This window comes from Bos mutus, chromosome 27 (assembly GCF_027580195.1).
Source record: "Bos mutus isolate GX-2022 chromosome 27, NWIPB_WYAK_1.1, whole genome shotgun sequence".
NCBI classification, from domain to species: Eukaryota; Metazoa; Chordata; class Mammalia; order Artiodactyla; family Bovidae; genus Bos; species Bos mutus.
The window spans coordinates 29,672,953-29,692,088 of NC_091643.1; the positions used below are offsets into that span (position 1 = coordinate 29,672,953).

The 19,136-nt window shown below is 37.4% G+C and overlaps 1 protein-coding gene across 23 annotated transcripts in view; it reads left to right on the forward strand.

Moving 5' to 3' along the window:
• Positions 1-19,136, forward strand: part of SORBS2 (sorbin and SH3 domain containing 2) — a 212,644-nt gene that overhangs the window by 165,091 nt on the left and 28,417 nt on the right. For all 23 annotated transcript variants that reach the window (XM_070364400.1, XM_070364405.1, XM_070364404.1 and 20 more), the window contains 4 exons: positions 617-666; positions 4,029-4,216; positions 10,266-10,354; positions 11,717-11,763. In XM_070364400.1, the coding sequence (XP_070220501.1) occupies positions 617-666; positions 4,029-4,216; positions 10,266-10,354; positions 11,717-11,763 (374 nt within the window). The remainder of the gene's footprint in view (positions 1-616; positions 667-4,028; positions 4,217-10,265; positions 10,355-11,716; positions 11,764-19,136) is intronic.

Genomic DNA, 19,136 nt, shown 5'->3' on the forward strand with positions numbered 1-19,136 from the left:
ATTTATAGTCTGTTTCTACATGAAGGGGTAATTTTTCTTTTTCTCACCCTAGGCAATGTTTGATTTATGAATATTTTTAGTTACACAGAGAAAAGTACAGTTGGCCCTCCATATCTGTAGGTTCCACATTCATGGATTCAACCAACTTAGGGACAAATATATTTTCCCCACACACAAAAAAAAAAATCCAGAAATATCCAAAAAGCGAAACTTGAATTTGCCATGCTAGCAGCTATTTCTATAGCATTTACATTGCATTAGGTATTATAAGTAATCTAGAGATGATTTAAAGTATACAAAATATGTGGGTAAGTTATATGCAAATAGTACACCATTGAACATAAGGGACTTGAGATCTTCAGATTTTTGGTATCCTTGGGGAGCTCCTGGAACCAACTCCCCTCAAATTGTATATCAGATGAAAAAGTAGATAAGAGGAAAGTAGAAATTAGGCTTCATGACTTCTTTTTGGGAAAACAATTTAATGCCCATAATTGGTATTTTTAATGTCAATTTTGACAATATTCTTTTTAGAATACCTAACTTAATGTCCAGGGATACACAAAATTTTGCCAAGGTAAAAATTTTCATGTTAACTACCCTTCTGTCTTAACAGGCCTCATTGTATCAATCCTCTATAGACAGAAGCCTGGAAAGACCCACTAGGTAAGAATCTCTTTACAGGCGGTGAGGTGGGGAGGGAGGCTCAAAAGGGAGGACATATGTGTGTACTTGGAGCTGATTCACATTGTTGTACAGCAGAAACCAACATAACATTGTAGAGCAGTTATTCTCCAAATGAAAAATTTTTTAAATCTCCTTACATTATGCAACCAAAATATTTTATGCCAGTAGTTTCTTTTTCAGTGAAATAGTAATGATAAATTTTTTATCCTTTAAGCACCATAATTCATGAAATTGTTTTAACTTGTTTCTGCATCATTTTATATGAGGAAATATTCAAGAATGTATAAAGTTTAAGTGAAATAATTCTAGGTCACTTTACAGGCCGAGAAACTCTTGCCTTTCCTGTCTCCTCCATACTCAGTTGTCTTCTCCTTAGATAAGGATTATAAACATCTAATTTTCCATACTGTTAGATGATATGATGAGGATACATTTTTTAAAACTGTAGTAAATGATAAACAATTTTATAAATTATGTTCTGCATATATTTGTTCATTATACTCTGACCACACATTTCAAAATACCATGGAGTCGTTGTGTGCAACTCCATGGACTGTAGCCTACCAGGATCCTTTGTCCATGGGATTTCCCAGGCAAGAATACTGGAGCAAGTTGCCATTTCCTTCTCCAGGGGATCTTTCCAACCCAAAGATCGAACCCACATCTCCTGTGTCTACTGCATTGTCAGGCATGTTCTTTACCACTGAGCCACCAGGGAAGGCCTAGAAATACTGTTACAACTGATAAATGAGAACTTACCATATACCAGGCATTCTAAGTACATAAAATATACTCAAGCCTTAATTATGAATTAAGTACTATTATCTACATTTTATCTCTAGTAAATGGAAACTTAGGCTTCATAGCATGCCAGGTTTACACAGTCAGCAAGGGACAAAGTATCAGTTCAGTTCAGTCACTCAGTCGTGTCCGACTCTTTGCGACCCCATGAATCGCAGCACACCAGGCCTCCCTGTCCATCACCATCTCCCGGAGTTCACTCAAACTCACGTCCATCGAGTCCGGTGATGCCATCCAGCCATTCCATCCTCTGTCGTCCCCTTCTCCTCCTGCCCCCAATCCCTCCCAGCATCAGAGTCTTTTCCAATGAGTCAACTCTTCACATGAGGTGGCCAAAGTACTGGAGTTTCAGCTTTAGCATCATTCCTTCCAAAGAAATCCCAGGGCTGATCTCCTTCAGAATGGACTGGTTGGATCTCCTTGCAGTCCAAGGGACTCTCAAGAGTCTTCTCCAACACCACAGTTCAAAGTATAACTGAACCCAAATTACCTGTAGGTCCTAACTGTGCTAAGAGACTACCAAGGCAAGTTCTGTTTGTAGGCCTTCAATATCACCCTTACCTTAAAGTACTACAGAACTTCAGACACAATTCAGTGACAATACTGAAAAATGCAGACTCCCAGCCATATCATATCATCAGCAACAAATATTCAACAATAATTTGCCCTTCTGCAAGTTTCTATCAACATAAATGAAAAACGTGGTAAACTGGATCCTTTGTACATTATCACGCATGCCATTTAACAGCATTAAGGTCACTAAGAAAAGAGCTCACCAAACCCCTCCTTTTACATCTTGTGCAATTATGTATGTACCTAGAATATTTGAATTTTAGAGTTCTAATCTAACTTCAATAAAGACACACGGACCCTGACAGGATAATAATAGAAGATGGGCATCCTCTTTGGAAGAATGCAGACAAATTCCAAGGTCTGGCTCCACCTCTATACATGCATAGTCTGTAGGTTCCATTTATTTGTAAAACACTGAAATATCTCATAGGTTACTGTGCATGCATGCTGTATAAGACAATAATGTCAGTAAATAGCATACTTTGGTCATAGGACCTGTTATACTGTTGCTGCTGGTGGTGGTGGAATTGTATCTAATGATTTGACAGACAGCATGCTATGTGATGTACATATTCGTTCATTAATGTTTGTCTTAAACAATGCTGTACTCAGAACCATGATAAAAAAAAAAAATCTGCCCTTACAGGCTATCAGCATCTTTTAATACAACTAAGTGAAAGGACTCTAAATAGTTTATTTGATGACCAGATTATTGGTTATTCATTAATTAAATGTTGGAATTGCAGTGTAAGATTTTTAAAGCTAAGATGATTAGGAAAAACCTTATGGAAAGCTTGAAGTAAGAGAAATTGGTCTTATCAGATTTCCTCCTTCTTTCCAGTCATCTCTTCCATTTCGGCATCCCTCCTCTGGATATATTCATGTTGGTGCAACTCCTCTATATAGAGAAAAAATGTATGGTACAAATCATGGCACTGAATTGTCAGTAACAAAATACTACTCTAATAGGAGAATTTTTACTTTAAATGGTGATTATAAACTTATGTTCATACAAAAACCTGTACATGGATTTTACAGTAGCTTTATTCATAATTGGCAAAATGCGGAAGCGACCAAGGTGTCCTTCAATAGGAGAATGGATAAACAATGGCACATCCATATAATGGAATATTATTCAATGATATGAAGAAATGAGCTATCCAGCAATGAAAGGACATGGAGGTACTTAAGAGCACACTGCTAAACGAAAGAAGCTAATCTGAAAACATTGTATACTCTTGATTCCAACTACATGACATTCTGGGAAAGGGGAAACTAGAAACAATAAAAAGATCAGTGGCCACCAGGTGTCATCGGGAGGCAGGGATGAAGGGGGTGAGCCCAGGGGATTTTTATGGTAATGACACTACTTTATATGATACAATATATGATACTTTATATGAGGGATGTATGTATGTGTGTATGTCGTCATACATTCGTCAAACCCATAGGATGTTCAACAGAAAACATGGACCCTAATATAAACTATGGGCTTTAATTACATTGAATAATAATATACTGATATGATTCATCAACTGCAAGAAATGTACCACACTAACAAAGATGATAATAACAGGCGAAACCGTGTGCAAGAGAAAGGGAGTACATGGGAACTCTCTGTACTTTCCAATCAATTTTTCTATAAACATGAAACTGTTCTGAAAAATAAAGTCTAGGAAGTCCTAACCACAGCAATCAAACAAAACAAAAAAAGAAAAAGAAAAGATATCCAAATAGTAAAGGAAGAAATGAATCTGTCACTCTTTGCAGATGAGCCTGTTAATTTTCAAAGAGGTGACTGTAAATAAATAGTTTTTTATATTAAGGAATGAATTCCAAAAAATGCAGTTTGGGGGATGAAGGGTGAGAGTCATTCTGTGGCCACCTCTAGCACCTTCCACTATCTTTCTGGTTCACATTTGAATCCCTGCAACACCAGCCAAACTGACGCCAATTCCTTCTTGCAGTTCTGCAAGCATGGCCAGCGACTTTAGGAAAAGGCGGAGGAGCGAGCCTGCGGTAGGACAGCCCAGGGGCCTGGGGGACCCGAGTGCAAGGAGCACTAGCCCAGGCCGAGCAGACCTCCCAGGATCAAGCACCACCCTGACAAAATCCTTCATTAGTTCTTCTCCTTCTTCTCCGTCAAGAGCAAAAGGTGAGTGGCAATAAATGGCGTGTAAATAATTTACTAGTTCAAGTTTTAACCTTGGGAGAGCTGGTCCAATGATGACCACCCAGAGATGGGTTAGTATTTTAATAAAATATAGTTTCAAAACAATAGCTTTCCTATACACAGACTAAGTCAGGATGATGAACCTTCTGAATGGCTTAAAGGACTCTGACTCTCATCTGTTAATACTTTTCTTGTCTCCAAATATATCATGTATGTTATTTGGAACAAATTTAAAGTATCAAAAAATGTATGGTCAGGCTATTAAAAGATTACATTTACAAACATTTGCATACTGTCAAAATTTTCTAATGTTACTACAGCTAGTAAAATTAATCAGAGTTATAGAATAGAAATTAGTAGTAGCAACAGAGAGCATTGTTGCCTAAAACATAAATTGGGTTGGTTTTTTTAAATTATTTAATTCTAGACAAAAGTTTGTCTAACCTATGAAAGTTGTTTCTTTAATCACTTGGTTTATATTTTAGTCAGTATTCATACATACAGTAGAATATCCATGTTCTGTATGTAACATGGTGTTCAATTCACAACAGTCCATTATTGTGGAGTTTGTTTATCAACAAGCCATTTTTCTATATGGCCTGTCTCCTCTCTGGAAGTTTAGTGAGTTGTGTTGAAAGGGAGCAGTCACTACTTCAAATCTCTGTTTAGTTACATATTACTGCAGCTGTAACAAGAATAGTCCCAAAACAGAAACCTAGGATTGAACCAGCATCCATAGGTACCTACGATTTTGGGACCCAAGGTCTTTTCCAGCCCTCTGGGGTTGAAACAGAAGAGAGAAGCAATTTGAAGTGTGGAAGAAAGTGAGCTGTAAATGAAGTTTCCATACAGTAGCAGAGATTCAGCTACACATACCAAAGGCAGGCACTGAAAGTGCTGCCACATAAAAGTAAAGCTAGGAGTTAGCTGGTTTGTGAGAAAGGATTTTTGGTTCTGATGACTGCGCTCTGGATAGGCAGGAGGTGCTAGCTCTTGTCCATGACCTAGTAAAGCTGTACTTGCTGGAAGATCCAGATTCCAGCATTCAGAGGGAGGAAGTCCCTTTCAATATACCATTCCTCAAATTATCAGAAGCACTCTTACCAGATTCTACTGATTTATACAAACAAATATCCTAAAGAAACCAATAGGTCATGAAATGCCATTGACTTACTATGCTTGGATCCCTCCAAAAAGTTAAAAGGATTCTTTCTGATTACTTTAGATCTTTGCTTTTATCCTGGGGGCTGTTAACTTCCCTTCCCAAATACTACTTAGCTACTTAATGTGTTTATGTACTTTTGAAGAATTTGGGGAAGGCAGGAGCTGTCAACAGAGATATTTTCTTCCACTAGGCTTATTTTTAAGAACATGTCCCGTTAGATTTAATGTTGTCTGTCATTCATTAATTAGCTCAGCAACACAAAAGAAAAGACTATTTCCATAAGTACTATTTCCATCAGGGTTAGCTCTACATTATTATATTGCAAATGATTTTTTAAAAAGACCTTTCCTGGAAAAAAGCAAATGCATTCACCTCTGATCAAAGTTTTATAATATATCCAGTTATCCTTATGGGAACCTGCCTAATAAGAGGTAGAAGGTAGAGAAATCAAAGAGGTAAATTCATTTGTTTAAAAAGGTGCTAGTTGGTTTATTTCTTAGAAAAATATTAGCAGTAGTAGTTCACAGCAACTGAACTTAATTTTGAAATTCTGGAAAATATTCTGTCTTATGGCTTTTTCTATATAATGCCCATGAAAAATTCTTTGATATCATTATTGGAGTATCAATTAAACGTAAATGTGTAAGTTATTCTTTATGTCCGTATTATTATAAATCAAATAAGACTCAAATTCTGATCCTATTAAGATGATTAAATCTATAATATTTTTGGTATTAATTACAAAACCTTTAAACCACTACCAGGTCATGCTATTGGCTTACGAGGTACTATTAGATTTTTGACATACCATATTTGCATAAAGATGGATGAAGTATGCAATGGAAATAAATATATTTAGCAATACCAGTTACTTTTCATATATGGTTTGGTTAACTATTGTCTGCAAAGCTATGCTTATTGCTTTAGAATTAGACTTTTTTCTCTAAGTTGAAGCTACACGTATGACATTCAGTGTCTGGGTTGAACCCCACTAACTGCTTTCTCTTTGCTGTGCTATCTGATGCTAACTGACATGCTGTCCTCTTTACGAGCCTTTTAACTTCTCCAACGTCTCTTTTCCACCACGCTGCCTTGGACTAAAAGGTGGGGACGATAGCCAAACGTGTCCATCCCTTTGCAGTTTCTCAGGGCTCAATGGCCACCCCTCCCACGAGTTAGATTACTGTAACACTTACAGACAGCATCTAGATGTCCCACAAGACTCGCAGAGAGCCATTACTTTCAAAAACGGCTGGCAGATGGCCCGGCAAAATGCAGAGGTCTGGAGCAGCACTGAAGAAACCGTCTCCCCCAAAATCAAATCCCGTAGTTGCGACGACCTTTTAAATGATGACTGTGACAGCTTGCCTGACCCGAAAACCAAGTCGGAAAGTATGGGTTCTCTGTTATGCGAGGAGGACCCCAAGGAGAGCTGCCCCGTGACGTGGGCTTCCCCCTACATCCAGGAGGGCCGCAGTAACGGCAGATCAAGGCTCCGACACAGGTCGGCCCACGACGCCCCGGGCTTCCTAAAGATGTACAAGAAAATGCACCGCATCAACCGCAAGGATCTGATGAACTCTGAAGTCATCTGCTCCGTCAAGTCGAGAATAATGCAGTATGAGAAGGAACAGCAACACAAAGGGCTGCTCCATGGATGGAGCCAGTCCTCCACGGAGGAGGTGCCCAGGGACATGGTTCCCACCCGCATTTCTGAATTTGAAAAGTTGATTCAGAAGTCAAAGTCCATGCCAAATTTGGGAGATGAAATGTTATCTCCTGTAACCCTAGAGCCGCAACAGAATGGTTTGTGTCCCCAAAGGCGGTTTTCCATTGAGTCTTTGCTGGAGGAAGAGAATCAGGGTAGACACCCTTCTCAGATACCGCGAAGCTACAAGTCTAAAGCCCTGGTGCCCATCCACATTGAAGTCACCAGTGACGACCAACCGAGAACCCACGTGGAGTTTTCTGATAGCGACCAGGACGGAGTTGTGTCTGACCACAGTGATTACATTCACATTGAAGGATCATCCTTTTGCAGCGAGAGTGATTTTGATCACTTTTCTTTCACATCCTCTGAAAGTTTTTATGGATCCAGCCACCACCACCACCACCATCACCACCAGCATCACCGGCACCTCATCAGCTCCTGCAAAGGCAGATGCCCTGCCTCCTACACTCGATTTACCACGATGTTAAAACACGAAAGAGCTAAACACGAAAACGCTGATGAGCCCAGAAGACAAGAAATGGACCCTGGCCTTTCTAAACTGGCGTTTCTAGTCAGTCCCGTGCCTTTCCGGAGGAAAAAAAGTTCAACTCCCAAAAAACAGATGGAAAAGGCGAAATGTAAGACGTCTGTGTTTGAGGCTCTGGACTCTGCCCTTAAAGACATTTGCGACCAAATTAAGGCTGAAAAGAGAAGGGGAAGTTTGCCAGACAACAGTATATTGCACCGTCTTATCAGTGAACTGCTGCCAGATATTCCTGAAAGGAATTCATCGCTCAAAGCCCTAAAAAGGAGCCCCACGCACCAGCCTTTTCACCCACTGCCTCAAGAAGGTGCTATTCATTGTCCGTTGTACCAGAACGATTGTGGGAGAATGCCTCACAGTGCCTCCTTCCCAGACGACACCAACAACAGCTACCACCACCAAGACCACGCCAGCGCACTGCATCTCCAAGGTGGACCGACTTTCCTTTCCTTTCCCTTGTGGTTCACATACACACCCTCCAGTTCTCTCATGCTTCATCCCTACATCTCATCATTCTTGAGTGGTGACTACCTGGGTTCATTATGTGTTGGGAAGCAAATGCTTGTTGTACAAACATCTTACCGAATAGTTCTCATTTGTTCATGGGATATTTGGACTTGATGTGTGGCTTAAAGTGATCACAAAAATTTACTCATTCAGAATCAAAAGGGATAAACAGTTTTGCAGCTTGATGTTGGGCTTGAGACAACTGTTACATAGAAATGACAAATTAAACTTATTTTACCAGTTTATAAGAATTTCAAGACAAACCATAATTGAATATCAGTATCCTTAAGAAACTGACAACTTTGCATTAACTCTTTTTTCGTTGTGTAAAATGAATCAAAATCACTAGTTTAACATCTTTTCCTTGATTCTATTAACTTTCTAGTCACTCGCCCAATATATAATTTGCTTACATTCTATATAGAAGATAAAAAATTAGCACACTCAGGAAGCAAAACCAAAATATGTAATGTAGTAATTGATGGGCAATTAAGAGAATAAATAGAACTTGTTTAATAACTTTCTTCTTTTAAAAGATACAACTGATAAAATTTTTGTGAATATATCTTTAAGCTGTATATGTAAAAGTCATATTTCCATCAGTCATGTATTCATTTTCTCTTCCTCTCCATTATTTAATTTATTTTCTATTTCTGCTAAAACAATCCTGTACTGACATTTGAATTAGGTTATTTAGGATAAAAGTGACTCTCAACTTCATTTTCATTGATTCCTTAAAGTGGAACACAAGGACAAATACAGAGGACATTTTTTCAGGTATACATTACTGGAAAACACAGGATGTTTTGATATTTTTATTCAATCCTTTTCAGTAATGCTTAAAGTGCCTTTGTTTACTGTGTAAATTTTAAGAAGCTGGAATGAATTTTCCAGGCTTAAACTTGGATTGTTCACAGAATTTTTTATGCACCAGACATTCCAAAGTGCTTTATACACATTTTCTACATAACACAGCATAAACCTAGATGATAGATATTATTGTAAGCCCTGTTTTACAGATGAGGAAATTAATACACAAAGAGGACAAGAAATCTGACCAAATTCACACAATGAGTAGGTAGCAGAAACAAAATTCACATTGATGTAATTCAGAATTTGAGTGCAGAATATATAACCCAACTGTTAGTAACTATTGCACAAATTTTCTTATCTTATTAGGATTTAGGTTTGTTTTCATTTACACCATATGACATGCTTCAAAAACAGTAAATTTACATTTTTAAAATCAAAGTCAACAACTTGAAATTTTCACTGATTGAGCCATGTCATAACGCAATGTTTTCATAAATTAGCTACCTTTTCCAGTTATTCAATATCATTTACATTTCCACATATAAAAGCATAAGATAGATACTTGCATCTTTATAATGCAATTAACTGTGTATATTTTGTTTTAAGGCAAACGAAAACAATGCAACAGTTCATAAGTCATTGGCCACCAATACAACACTTTCTGTTTAGAAAATTTTTATCCTTTGGTTTCTTGGGATAAATATTCACTTTCTAATAAGATAGTTGAACACAAAGGAAGCAAATAGATGATGGCCTATTAAGCCTTAAACCTTAAGATGTCATCTTCAGATTCAATAGGTCATTAAACACAGAGAGAAAGAGAGAAGAGAACGGTCACGATGTAGTTCTGCCATCATCATATTTTTTTTCATTACTACATCCTTAAATTGTTCCATAACATGCTCCAGTTTTTATAAATGGTTGCTCCCGTCTTCATCTTCTATAGACTCTATCATAGTAATTATAAACTGGTGGCAAAAAGAACAGCAAGTATTAAATCTTTGAGATGAAAAATCCCTGTAACTTTGAATTACCTATGCTGCAGCATAAATTATATCAGCAGTGTAACAATTAAACCTTTATATTTATAATACTTCTGAAATCTTAGATACTTTTCCTCTAAAAGTGCTCTGTTTTGTGTCTTACATCACATCTTTGTAATTCCCTATGAGTTTTAGGCCTGTGTTTTCCATTGTGGTATCTCTCCACGTTTGAAGGGGAATATAGTTGCCACCAGGAAAAATGCTTTTGATTACGTGGATACTCACTCTGGCCCTGTCCTTTCCAACAGACCATGAGTCCCCTAGGAGTTACTCGGCCACACTGACTGATCTTGGAAGAACCACACCCAGGGAAAGAAGAGGAACTCCAGAAAAAGAGGTAGTCTGCTTAGTGGCATCTGAGTCTTTTTCAACAATATACTTGAGAAAGCATTTGCCAGCCAGAGTTATGTCTAAAACCAGTAAAGAGCCCTGATTAAAAACATTAAAGTGTTGATGGAGAAACTAGAAATTAGTTTTCCCTGGAGCCCAAGCAAAGGATTTGAAGCCACGGCATTCTAACCTGAGCAGCACGTCTCCCCCAGTTGTAGTCCATTTTTGAGAGTGACTTTCTGAGTCTTGACCTGACCTATAAATTAATAGCTTTGTCTGAAACAGTCTTGAGCTGGGCCACCCCTTGGAGGAAGAAAGCTTTCCCTATCAAGATTTCTGGCCCAGCGATGAAGGGGACGGTCCTATCAGGTGTGCTGCAAATCAATACAAATTCCATGGAAATAATTTTTGCTGCCCTGCTTTTGTTGGGGAGGATCCCTGAAAAAAAAACCTGCTGTTCCTGGGAACCCCCAGCCTGCTGGCTCTTGTCCGTGGTCCTGAGCCAGGGCTGACGGTCTGGCTTGTACTATCTTGGAGCCATGAAGGTTTGATAGAAACAGAAGGCTGGTCCTGGAATGTCAGCCACTCCAGAAAGTTCTCTACCAGTGTCTAACACAATCCAGTGCCTATGGATCCAGGATCCAAAGTCAGGAATGATCCAGGATGCCCAAAGTCCACCAGAGTCTCAGGGAAAGAGTGGTGAGAGGATGATTGGCATCAGAGAGGAAGAGCTACAGGTGCCCCAGGCAGATCTGTGGGCCCCAGAGCATGAGTGTGGGCTCGTGTCGAATCTGGTCAGGACTCAAAGATAAGCGGCTGGTTTACTGGGTGCTGAACAGTTCCTGAACTCCCCAGGCAATACAAAATGACCAAGCCCATGCTTTTGGCCACTAACTAGCCTCTCCATGATAACTAGGCTATATTTCTTTGCTACTATGTTAACAAGTGTTTGGTAAAAGGAGTAATGACTTCCTTTGTGACTTTTTCCAGTCCTTTAATTATGGTTCAGAAGCTGTGTCAATACTTAGGACACAGAACAATTGACCTTCCATGGTTATCCCAGGAAAAGCCAAAATTATACGTAGGACCAAATCCTCTGCAGGCATTTTATTCCCCTTTCATGGCAGACATTTACCTTAGTCCCTAAGATGAAATGTGATATTCAACAATTATGGTGAATAGGTCATCTGTTATAGTTTAACTATCTAAAAAGAACCAATTGATTTGCTTATAAATTGCATATATCATTTACATTGTATGTGTGTAATAAATCCTTCAAGTTTCATTTCTCTTTAATTCATATGAAACTGATTTTTTAATAGGAAATCCAAAATTTTAAGTTAGCATCAACCATTTCTTTCCTTTTCAGAAACTGCCTGCAAAAGCTGTTTACGATTTTAAGGCTCAGACATCCAAGTAAGTATAAGCATTCATCATATGATTTAAGTTGACTTTAAATACATAAATAATACTTTAAAAGACAAATATTGCACTGTGATGTGTTACAAATAAGACCTAGTTCCCAATTTAGCAATCAACTCTAATTAAATGGTTCCTTTAGAATTAATTGGGATGTGGGCGTAATTTTATTTTCATTTGAGTTTCATTGAGAAACATTGAGTTTTAAATTACACTAAATATGTTTGAGAACAATGAGTTCAAAAGGATAGGAAAAACAAAACGAAATTAAGGATCTTTGTTTCTAGAATTTTCATGTCAAGAATGAAGTAAAAATAAAGTGTTGGGGAGTAATTAACACTTAGAGAATTTGATAACATTTATTTATCCAGCTATATCAAGGATAGTTTGTGGTTAAAGACTATAACTGTGTACAAAGACTCCTATAGTAAAAATCTCCATTTCTCAATACTCAGAGCTTAAAGACTCTGAGCACATTTTTATCCTGTGGCCCTTTTTTTTTTTTTTTTTTCTTTTTCAAGAGGTTAACATTTTATCTATTTATTTGGCCACAATGAGGGTCATGTGGGATCTTAGTTCCTCAACCAAGGATCCAACCTTCCACCCTCCACAGTGGAAGCATGGAGATGGAGTCTTAACCACTGGACTTCCAGGGAATTCCCTATTCTGTGGTCTTTTAATGTTGGTGTTTTCATAACACAAATTGTGTTGGAATTTTTCACTTTTTTTTTTAGGAACTTGTTCATCAGATGGGCACATGGTTAGGGAAAGCTAATAGTAAGCACATGAGGAGGTTTAAATAGGAGCAAGACTTCCAGCTCTGTTATGGTCCATGTCACATGCCTAACTTAAGAAACTTTATCCTCCAATAGACTAATTCAAGATACTGGCATTAAATTACACTATGCCATTTAGATGCACTATATACAATGGCCAAAGCATTTGTTCATAAAAATGCATATTATATGAATTAATAGTTAAAGAATCCATCTCTGGCAGAAGACATATAAACAATAAAACCACTCAAAATTTGGGAATGAATAAGAAAATGCTATTTAGAGGTGAAGATGTTGAACATGACTTAAATCTGGGGTTAAAAAAAAATTCCGAAAGAAAGCTTACAACTGTTTTTTTTGATGAGAGAAGTAACATCTGCTCTGTTTCCACTGCCATTCTTCGGATGTAGTGTGATCATTCATACAAGGCATGTCAGTTTATAAAATAATGATTTAAAACATGTAAATTTCATTTCTTCTTTATGACAAGCAAATGTGTCCTTAGATGTGTGAAGCCCTGAGGGATGACAGGATGTAGAGAAGAAAAAAGATCTATAAAAATCAACCCCAATTAAGAAAATGGCAATAGGAACATATATATCAATAATTACTTTAAATATAAATGGATTAAATGCTCCAACCAAAAGACACAAGCTGGTTGAATGGATACAAAAATGAGACCCATATATATGCTATCTATAAGAAACCCACTTCAGACTTAAAGACACATATAGACTGAAAATGAGAGGATGGGAAAGTATATTCCATACAAATGGGAAGCAAAAGAAAGCTGGAGTAGCAATCCTCATATCAGACAAAATAGACCTTAAAATAAAGATTATTACAAGAAATAAGGAAGGACACTACATAATGATCAAGGGATCAATCCAAGAGGAAGACATAACAATTGTAAATATCTATGCACCCAACATAGGAGCACCTCAATACATAAGACAAACACTAACACACATAAAAGGAGAAATTGACAGTAACACAATAATAGTAGGAGACTTTAACACCCCACTCACACCAATGGACAGATCATCAAAACAGAAAATTAATAAAGAAACACAAGTCTTAAGTGATACATTAGGATGAGATGGATTTCAATGATATCTTCTGAACATTCCATCCAAATGCAGAAGAATATACCTTCTTCTCAAGTGCACATGGACTGTTGTTCTCCAGGATAGACCACACTGTGGGTCACAAATCAAACCTCAGTAAATTTAAGAAAATTGAAATCGTATCAAGAATTCTTCTCTAACCACAATGCTATGAGACTAGATATCTGTTATAAGAAAAAAAACTATGAGAAACACAAACACGTGGAGTTTAAACAACACGTTTCTACATAACCAATAGCTCCCTGAAGAAATCAAAAGGGAAGTCAAAAAATTTCTAGAAACAAATGACAATGAAAATACAACTCAAAACCTATGGGATGCAGCAAAAGCAGTTCTAAGAGGGAAGTTTATAGCAATACAGTCCTACCTCAAGAAACAAGAAAAACATCAAGTAGACAACCTAACTTTACACCTAAAACAACTGGAAAAGAAGAACAAAATACCCCCCAAAATTAGCAAAAGGAAAGAAGTCATAAAGATTGGAGCAGAAATAAAGAAAGAATAAATGAAAGAAACAATAGTAAAGTTAATAAAACTAAAAGCTGGTTCTTTGAGAAGATAAACAAAATTGATAAAATTTTAGCCAGACTCAGCAAGAAAAAAAGAGAGAAGAATCGAATCGACAGAATTAGAAATGTAAAAAGGAGAGGTTACAACAGACAATGCAGAAATACAAAGGATTATAAGAGACTATTATGAACAACTATATGGCAATAAAATGGATAACCTGGAAGAAATGGACAGATTCTTAGAAAAGTTCAATGTTCTAAGACTGAACCAGGAAGAAATAGAAATTATGAACAACCCAATTACAAGCTCTGAAATTGAAGCTGTGATCAAAAATCTCCCAAAAAACAAAAGCCCAGGACTTTTGTGAAGATGGCTTCACAGGAGAATTCTATCAAACATTTAGAGAAGAGCTAATGCTTATCCTTCTAAAACTCTCAAAAAATTGCAGAGGAAGGAACACTTCCAAATTCATTCCATGAGGCCACCATCACCCTGATACCAAAACCAGACAAAGACAATACAAAAAAAGAAAACTACAGGCCAATATCACTGATGAACATAGATGCAAAAATCCTCAACAAAATTTTAGCAAACATAAATCAGCAACACATCAAAAAGCTCATACTCCATGATCTAGTTGGGTTTATTCCAGGAATGCAAAGATTCTTCAATATACCAAACAAATCAATATGATATACCATATTAACAAATTGAAAAATAAAAATCATATGATCATCTCAGTAGATGCAGAAAAGCCTTTGACAAAATTCAGCACCCATTTATGATTAAAACTCTTTAAAAAATGGGCATAGAAGGAACCTACCTCAACATAGTAAAGACCATAAGCCTACAGCAAACATTATTCTCAATGGCAAAAAACTGAAAGCACTCCTCCTAAGATCAGGAACAAGACAAGGGTGTCCACTTTCACCACTATTATTCAACATTGTTCTGGAGGTCCTAGCTACAGCAATCAGAGAAGAAAAAGAAATAAAAAGGAATCCAGATCAGAAAAGAAGAAGTAAAGCTCTCACTGTTTGCAGATGACATGATACTGTACATAGAAAACCCTGAAGATAGTATCAGAAAGTTACTAGAGCTAATCAGTGAATTTAGCAAAGTTGCAAGATACAAAAATCAATATACAGAAATCACTTGTATTTCTATATATTAACAATGAAAAATCAAAAAGAAATTAAGAGATCAATCCCATTCACCATTGCAACAAAAAGAATTAAATATCTAGGAATAAACTTACCTAAAGAGGCAAAAGAACTGTACACAGAAAATTATAAGATGCTAATGAAAGAAATCAAAGACAACATAAACAGGTGGAGAGATATTCCATGTTCCTGGGTTGGAAGAATCAATATTGTGAAAATGACTATATTACCAAATGCAATCTATAGATACAATGCTATCCCTATCAAATTACCAATGGCATTTTTCACAGAACTAGAACAAAAAAATTTCACAATTCATATGGAAACACAAAAAACCCCAAATAGCCAAAGCAGTCTTGAGAAAGAAGAATGGAGCTGAAGGAATCAACTTTCCTGACTTCATATTATATTACAAAGCTACAGTCATCAAGACAGTATGGTACTGACACAAAAACAGAAATATAGACCAATGGAACAAGATAGAAAGCCCAGAAATAAACCCATGTACCTATGGGTACCTTATTTTTTACAAAGGAGGCAAGAATATACAAAGGGGCAAAGACAGCCTCTTCAATAAATGGTGCTGGGAAAACTGGACAGCTACATGTAAAAGAATGAAATTAGAACACTTCCTAACACCATACAAAAAGATAAACTCAAAATAGATTAAAGACCTAAATGTAAGACCAGAAATATAAAACTCTTAGAGGAAAACATAGGCAGAACATTTGATGACATAAAAAGCAAAATCCTCTATGACCCACCTCTTAGAGTAATGGAAATAAAAACAAGTGGGACCTGATTAAACTTAAAAGCTTTTGCACAGCAAAGGAAACTGTGAACAAGGTGAAAAGACAACCCTCAGAATGGGAGAAAATAATAGCAAATGAAACAACTGACAAAGGATTAATTTCCTAAATATACAAGCAGCTCATACAACTCAATGGCAGAAAAACAAACAACCCAATCAAAAACTGGGGAAAAGACCTAAACAGACATTTCTCCAAAGAAGACATGCAGATGGCCAACAAACACATGAAAAGATGCTCAACATTGCTCATTATTAGAGAAATGAAAATCAAAACTACAATGAGATATCACCTCACACTGGTCAGAATGACCATCATCAAAAGACTACAAACAATAAATGCTGGAGAGGGTGTGGAGTAAAGGGAACAATCTTGCACTGTTGGTGGGAATGTAAATTGATACAGCCACTATGGAAGACTGTATGGAGATTCCTTAAAAAAAAACCTAGGAATAAAACCACCATATGACCCAATAAACTGTGGAAAATTCTGAAAGAGATGGGAGTACCAGACCACCTGATCTGCCTCCTGAGAAATTTGTATGCAGGTCAGGAAGCAACAGTTAGAACTGGACATGGAACAACAGACTGGTTCCAAATAGGAAAAGGAGTACGTCAAGGCTGTATATTGTCACCCTGCTTATTTAACTTCTATGCAGAGTACATCATGAGAAACGCTGGACTGGAAGAAACACAAGCTGGAATCAAGATTGCCAGGAGACACATCAATAACCTCAGATATGCAGATGACGCCACCTTTATGGCAGAAAGTAAAGAGGAACTAAAAAGCCTCTTGATGAAAGTGAAAGTGGAGAGTGAAAAAGTTGGCTTAAAGCTCAACATTCAGAAAACGAAGATCATGGCATCCAGTCCCATCACTTCATAGGAAATAGATGGGGAAACAGTGGAAACAGTGTCAGACTTTATTTTTGGGGGCTCCAAAATCACTGAAGATGGTGACTGCAGCCATGAAATTAAAAGATGCTTACTCCTTGGAAGGAAAGTTATGACCAACCTAGATAGCATATTCAAAAGCAGAGACATTACTTTGCCAACAAAGGTTCGTCTGGTCAAGGCTATGGTTTTTCCTGTGGTCATGTATGGATGTGAGAGCTGGACTGTGAAGAAGGCTGAGTGCCGAAGAATTGATGCTTTTGAACTGTGGTGTTGGAGAAGACTCTTAAGAGTCCCTTGGACTGCAAGGAGATCCAAACAGTCCATTCTGAAGGAGATCAGCCCTGGGATTTCTTTGGCAGGAATGATGCTAAAGCTGAAACTCCAGTACTTTGGCCACCTCATGTGAAGAGTTGACTCATTGGAAAAGACTCTGATGCTGGGAGGGATTGGGGGCAGGAGGAGAAAGGGATGACAGAGGATGAGATGGCTGGATGACATCACTGACTCAGTGGACGTGGGTCTGGATGAACTCCGGGAGTTGGTGATGGACAGGGAGGCCTGGCGTGCTGCGATTCATGGGGTCTCAAAAAGTCAGACACGACTGAGCGACTGAACTGAACTGATGACCCAGCAATCCCACTCGTAGACATATACCGTGAGGAAACCAAAATTGAAAAAGACACATGTATCCCGTTGTTCATTGCAGCACTATTTACAATAGCTAGAACATGGAAGCGACCTAGATGTCCATCAACAGATGATTGAATAAAGAAGTTGTACATATACACAATGGGATATTACTCAGCCATAAAAAGGAACACATTTGAGTCAGTTCTGATGAGGTAGATGAACCTAGACCCTATTATACAGAACGAAGTGAGTTAGAAAGAGAAAGATAAATATTGTATTCCAACACAAATATATGGAATCTAGAAAAATGGTACTGAAGAACTTATTTTCAGGGCAGCAGTGGAGAAACAGACATAGAGGATAGACCTATGAACATGGGGAGAGGTAAGGAAAGGGTGAGATGTATGGAAAGAGTAACATGGAAACTTACATTACCATATGTAAAATAGATAGCTAATGGGAATTTGCTGTATGGCTCAGGAAACTCAAACAGGGGCTCTGTATCAACCTAGAGGGTGGGATTGGGGTGGGAGAGACAGGAGGGAGGTTCAAAAGGAAGGGGAATATGTGTAACTTTGGCTGGCTGATTCATGTTGAGGTTTGACAGAAAACAACAAAATTCTGTAAAGCCAATTATCCCTCAAGAAAAAAATAAATTAAAAAAATGAGACTTCTAGAAATTCTAGCTCTGAGATGAGATGAACATAATTTTGAAAACTGAAAAGTAAGACCAGTGTCCTTTTTTCCCAGATGACTTGAAAAATTTAAGTACAAGTCTTCACACACAGAAAAGATATCTTTTCATATTTAAAAGAAAAATAACTAGCTGTCTCTTAATTACTCTTTTTCTAAAGCTAAACTTTCTGATCTCATTTCCAGATACAAAACGTACTTAGTATAAATAAAACTGTTGGATTATAAACATGAAAATACTTCGGTTTTTATTTTCTATATTAGCCACATGCATAATGAGGGAAGTACTGTGCTTGAACGTAAGGCTCTGTGAATCTTCTTTGCTTTTAGGGTTACTGAACATTTAACACACTTGCATTGTGAAGATTTTAGCACTTCTAAATGTGTGATAATTCTTTTTACTATGCAACTTTTTTCAATTAATTCTTTTCATCAGTGTGAAATAGTCTACATTTACTATAAACCTCTCTGCATTATATACCCTGCACACATAAATGCTCCAACTCAAGATCCTGAACAAAACAAAACAGAAGATTTGGGAGTGGGAAGGCAGATGTGTGGGACGTCTGGGCTCTCGGCAAAAGATCTGAAATAAGTACCCTTCAGCGAGACGTAATTGTGGGGGCAAAATAACACAGAGACACAATCACCTGGGTGACGAAGCCATGAAAACTAAAGCAGTGAGGGTGAGACTTTAGGCATGAATTATTCATGATGAGTAATGTCTTTATAACTTAAAATTAAACACCCAATCTACCTACTGTCT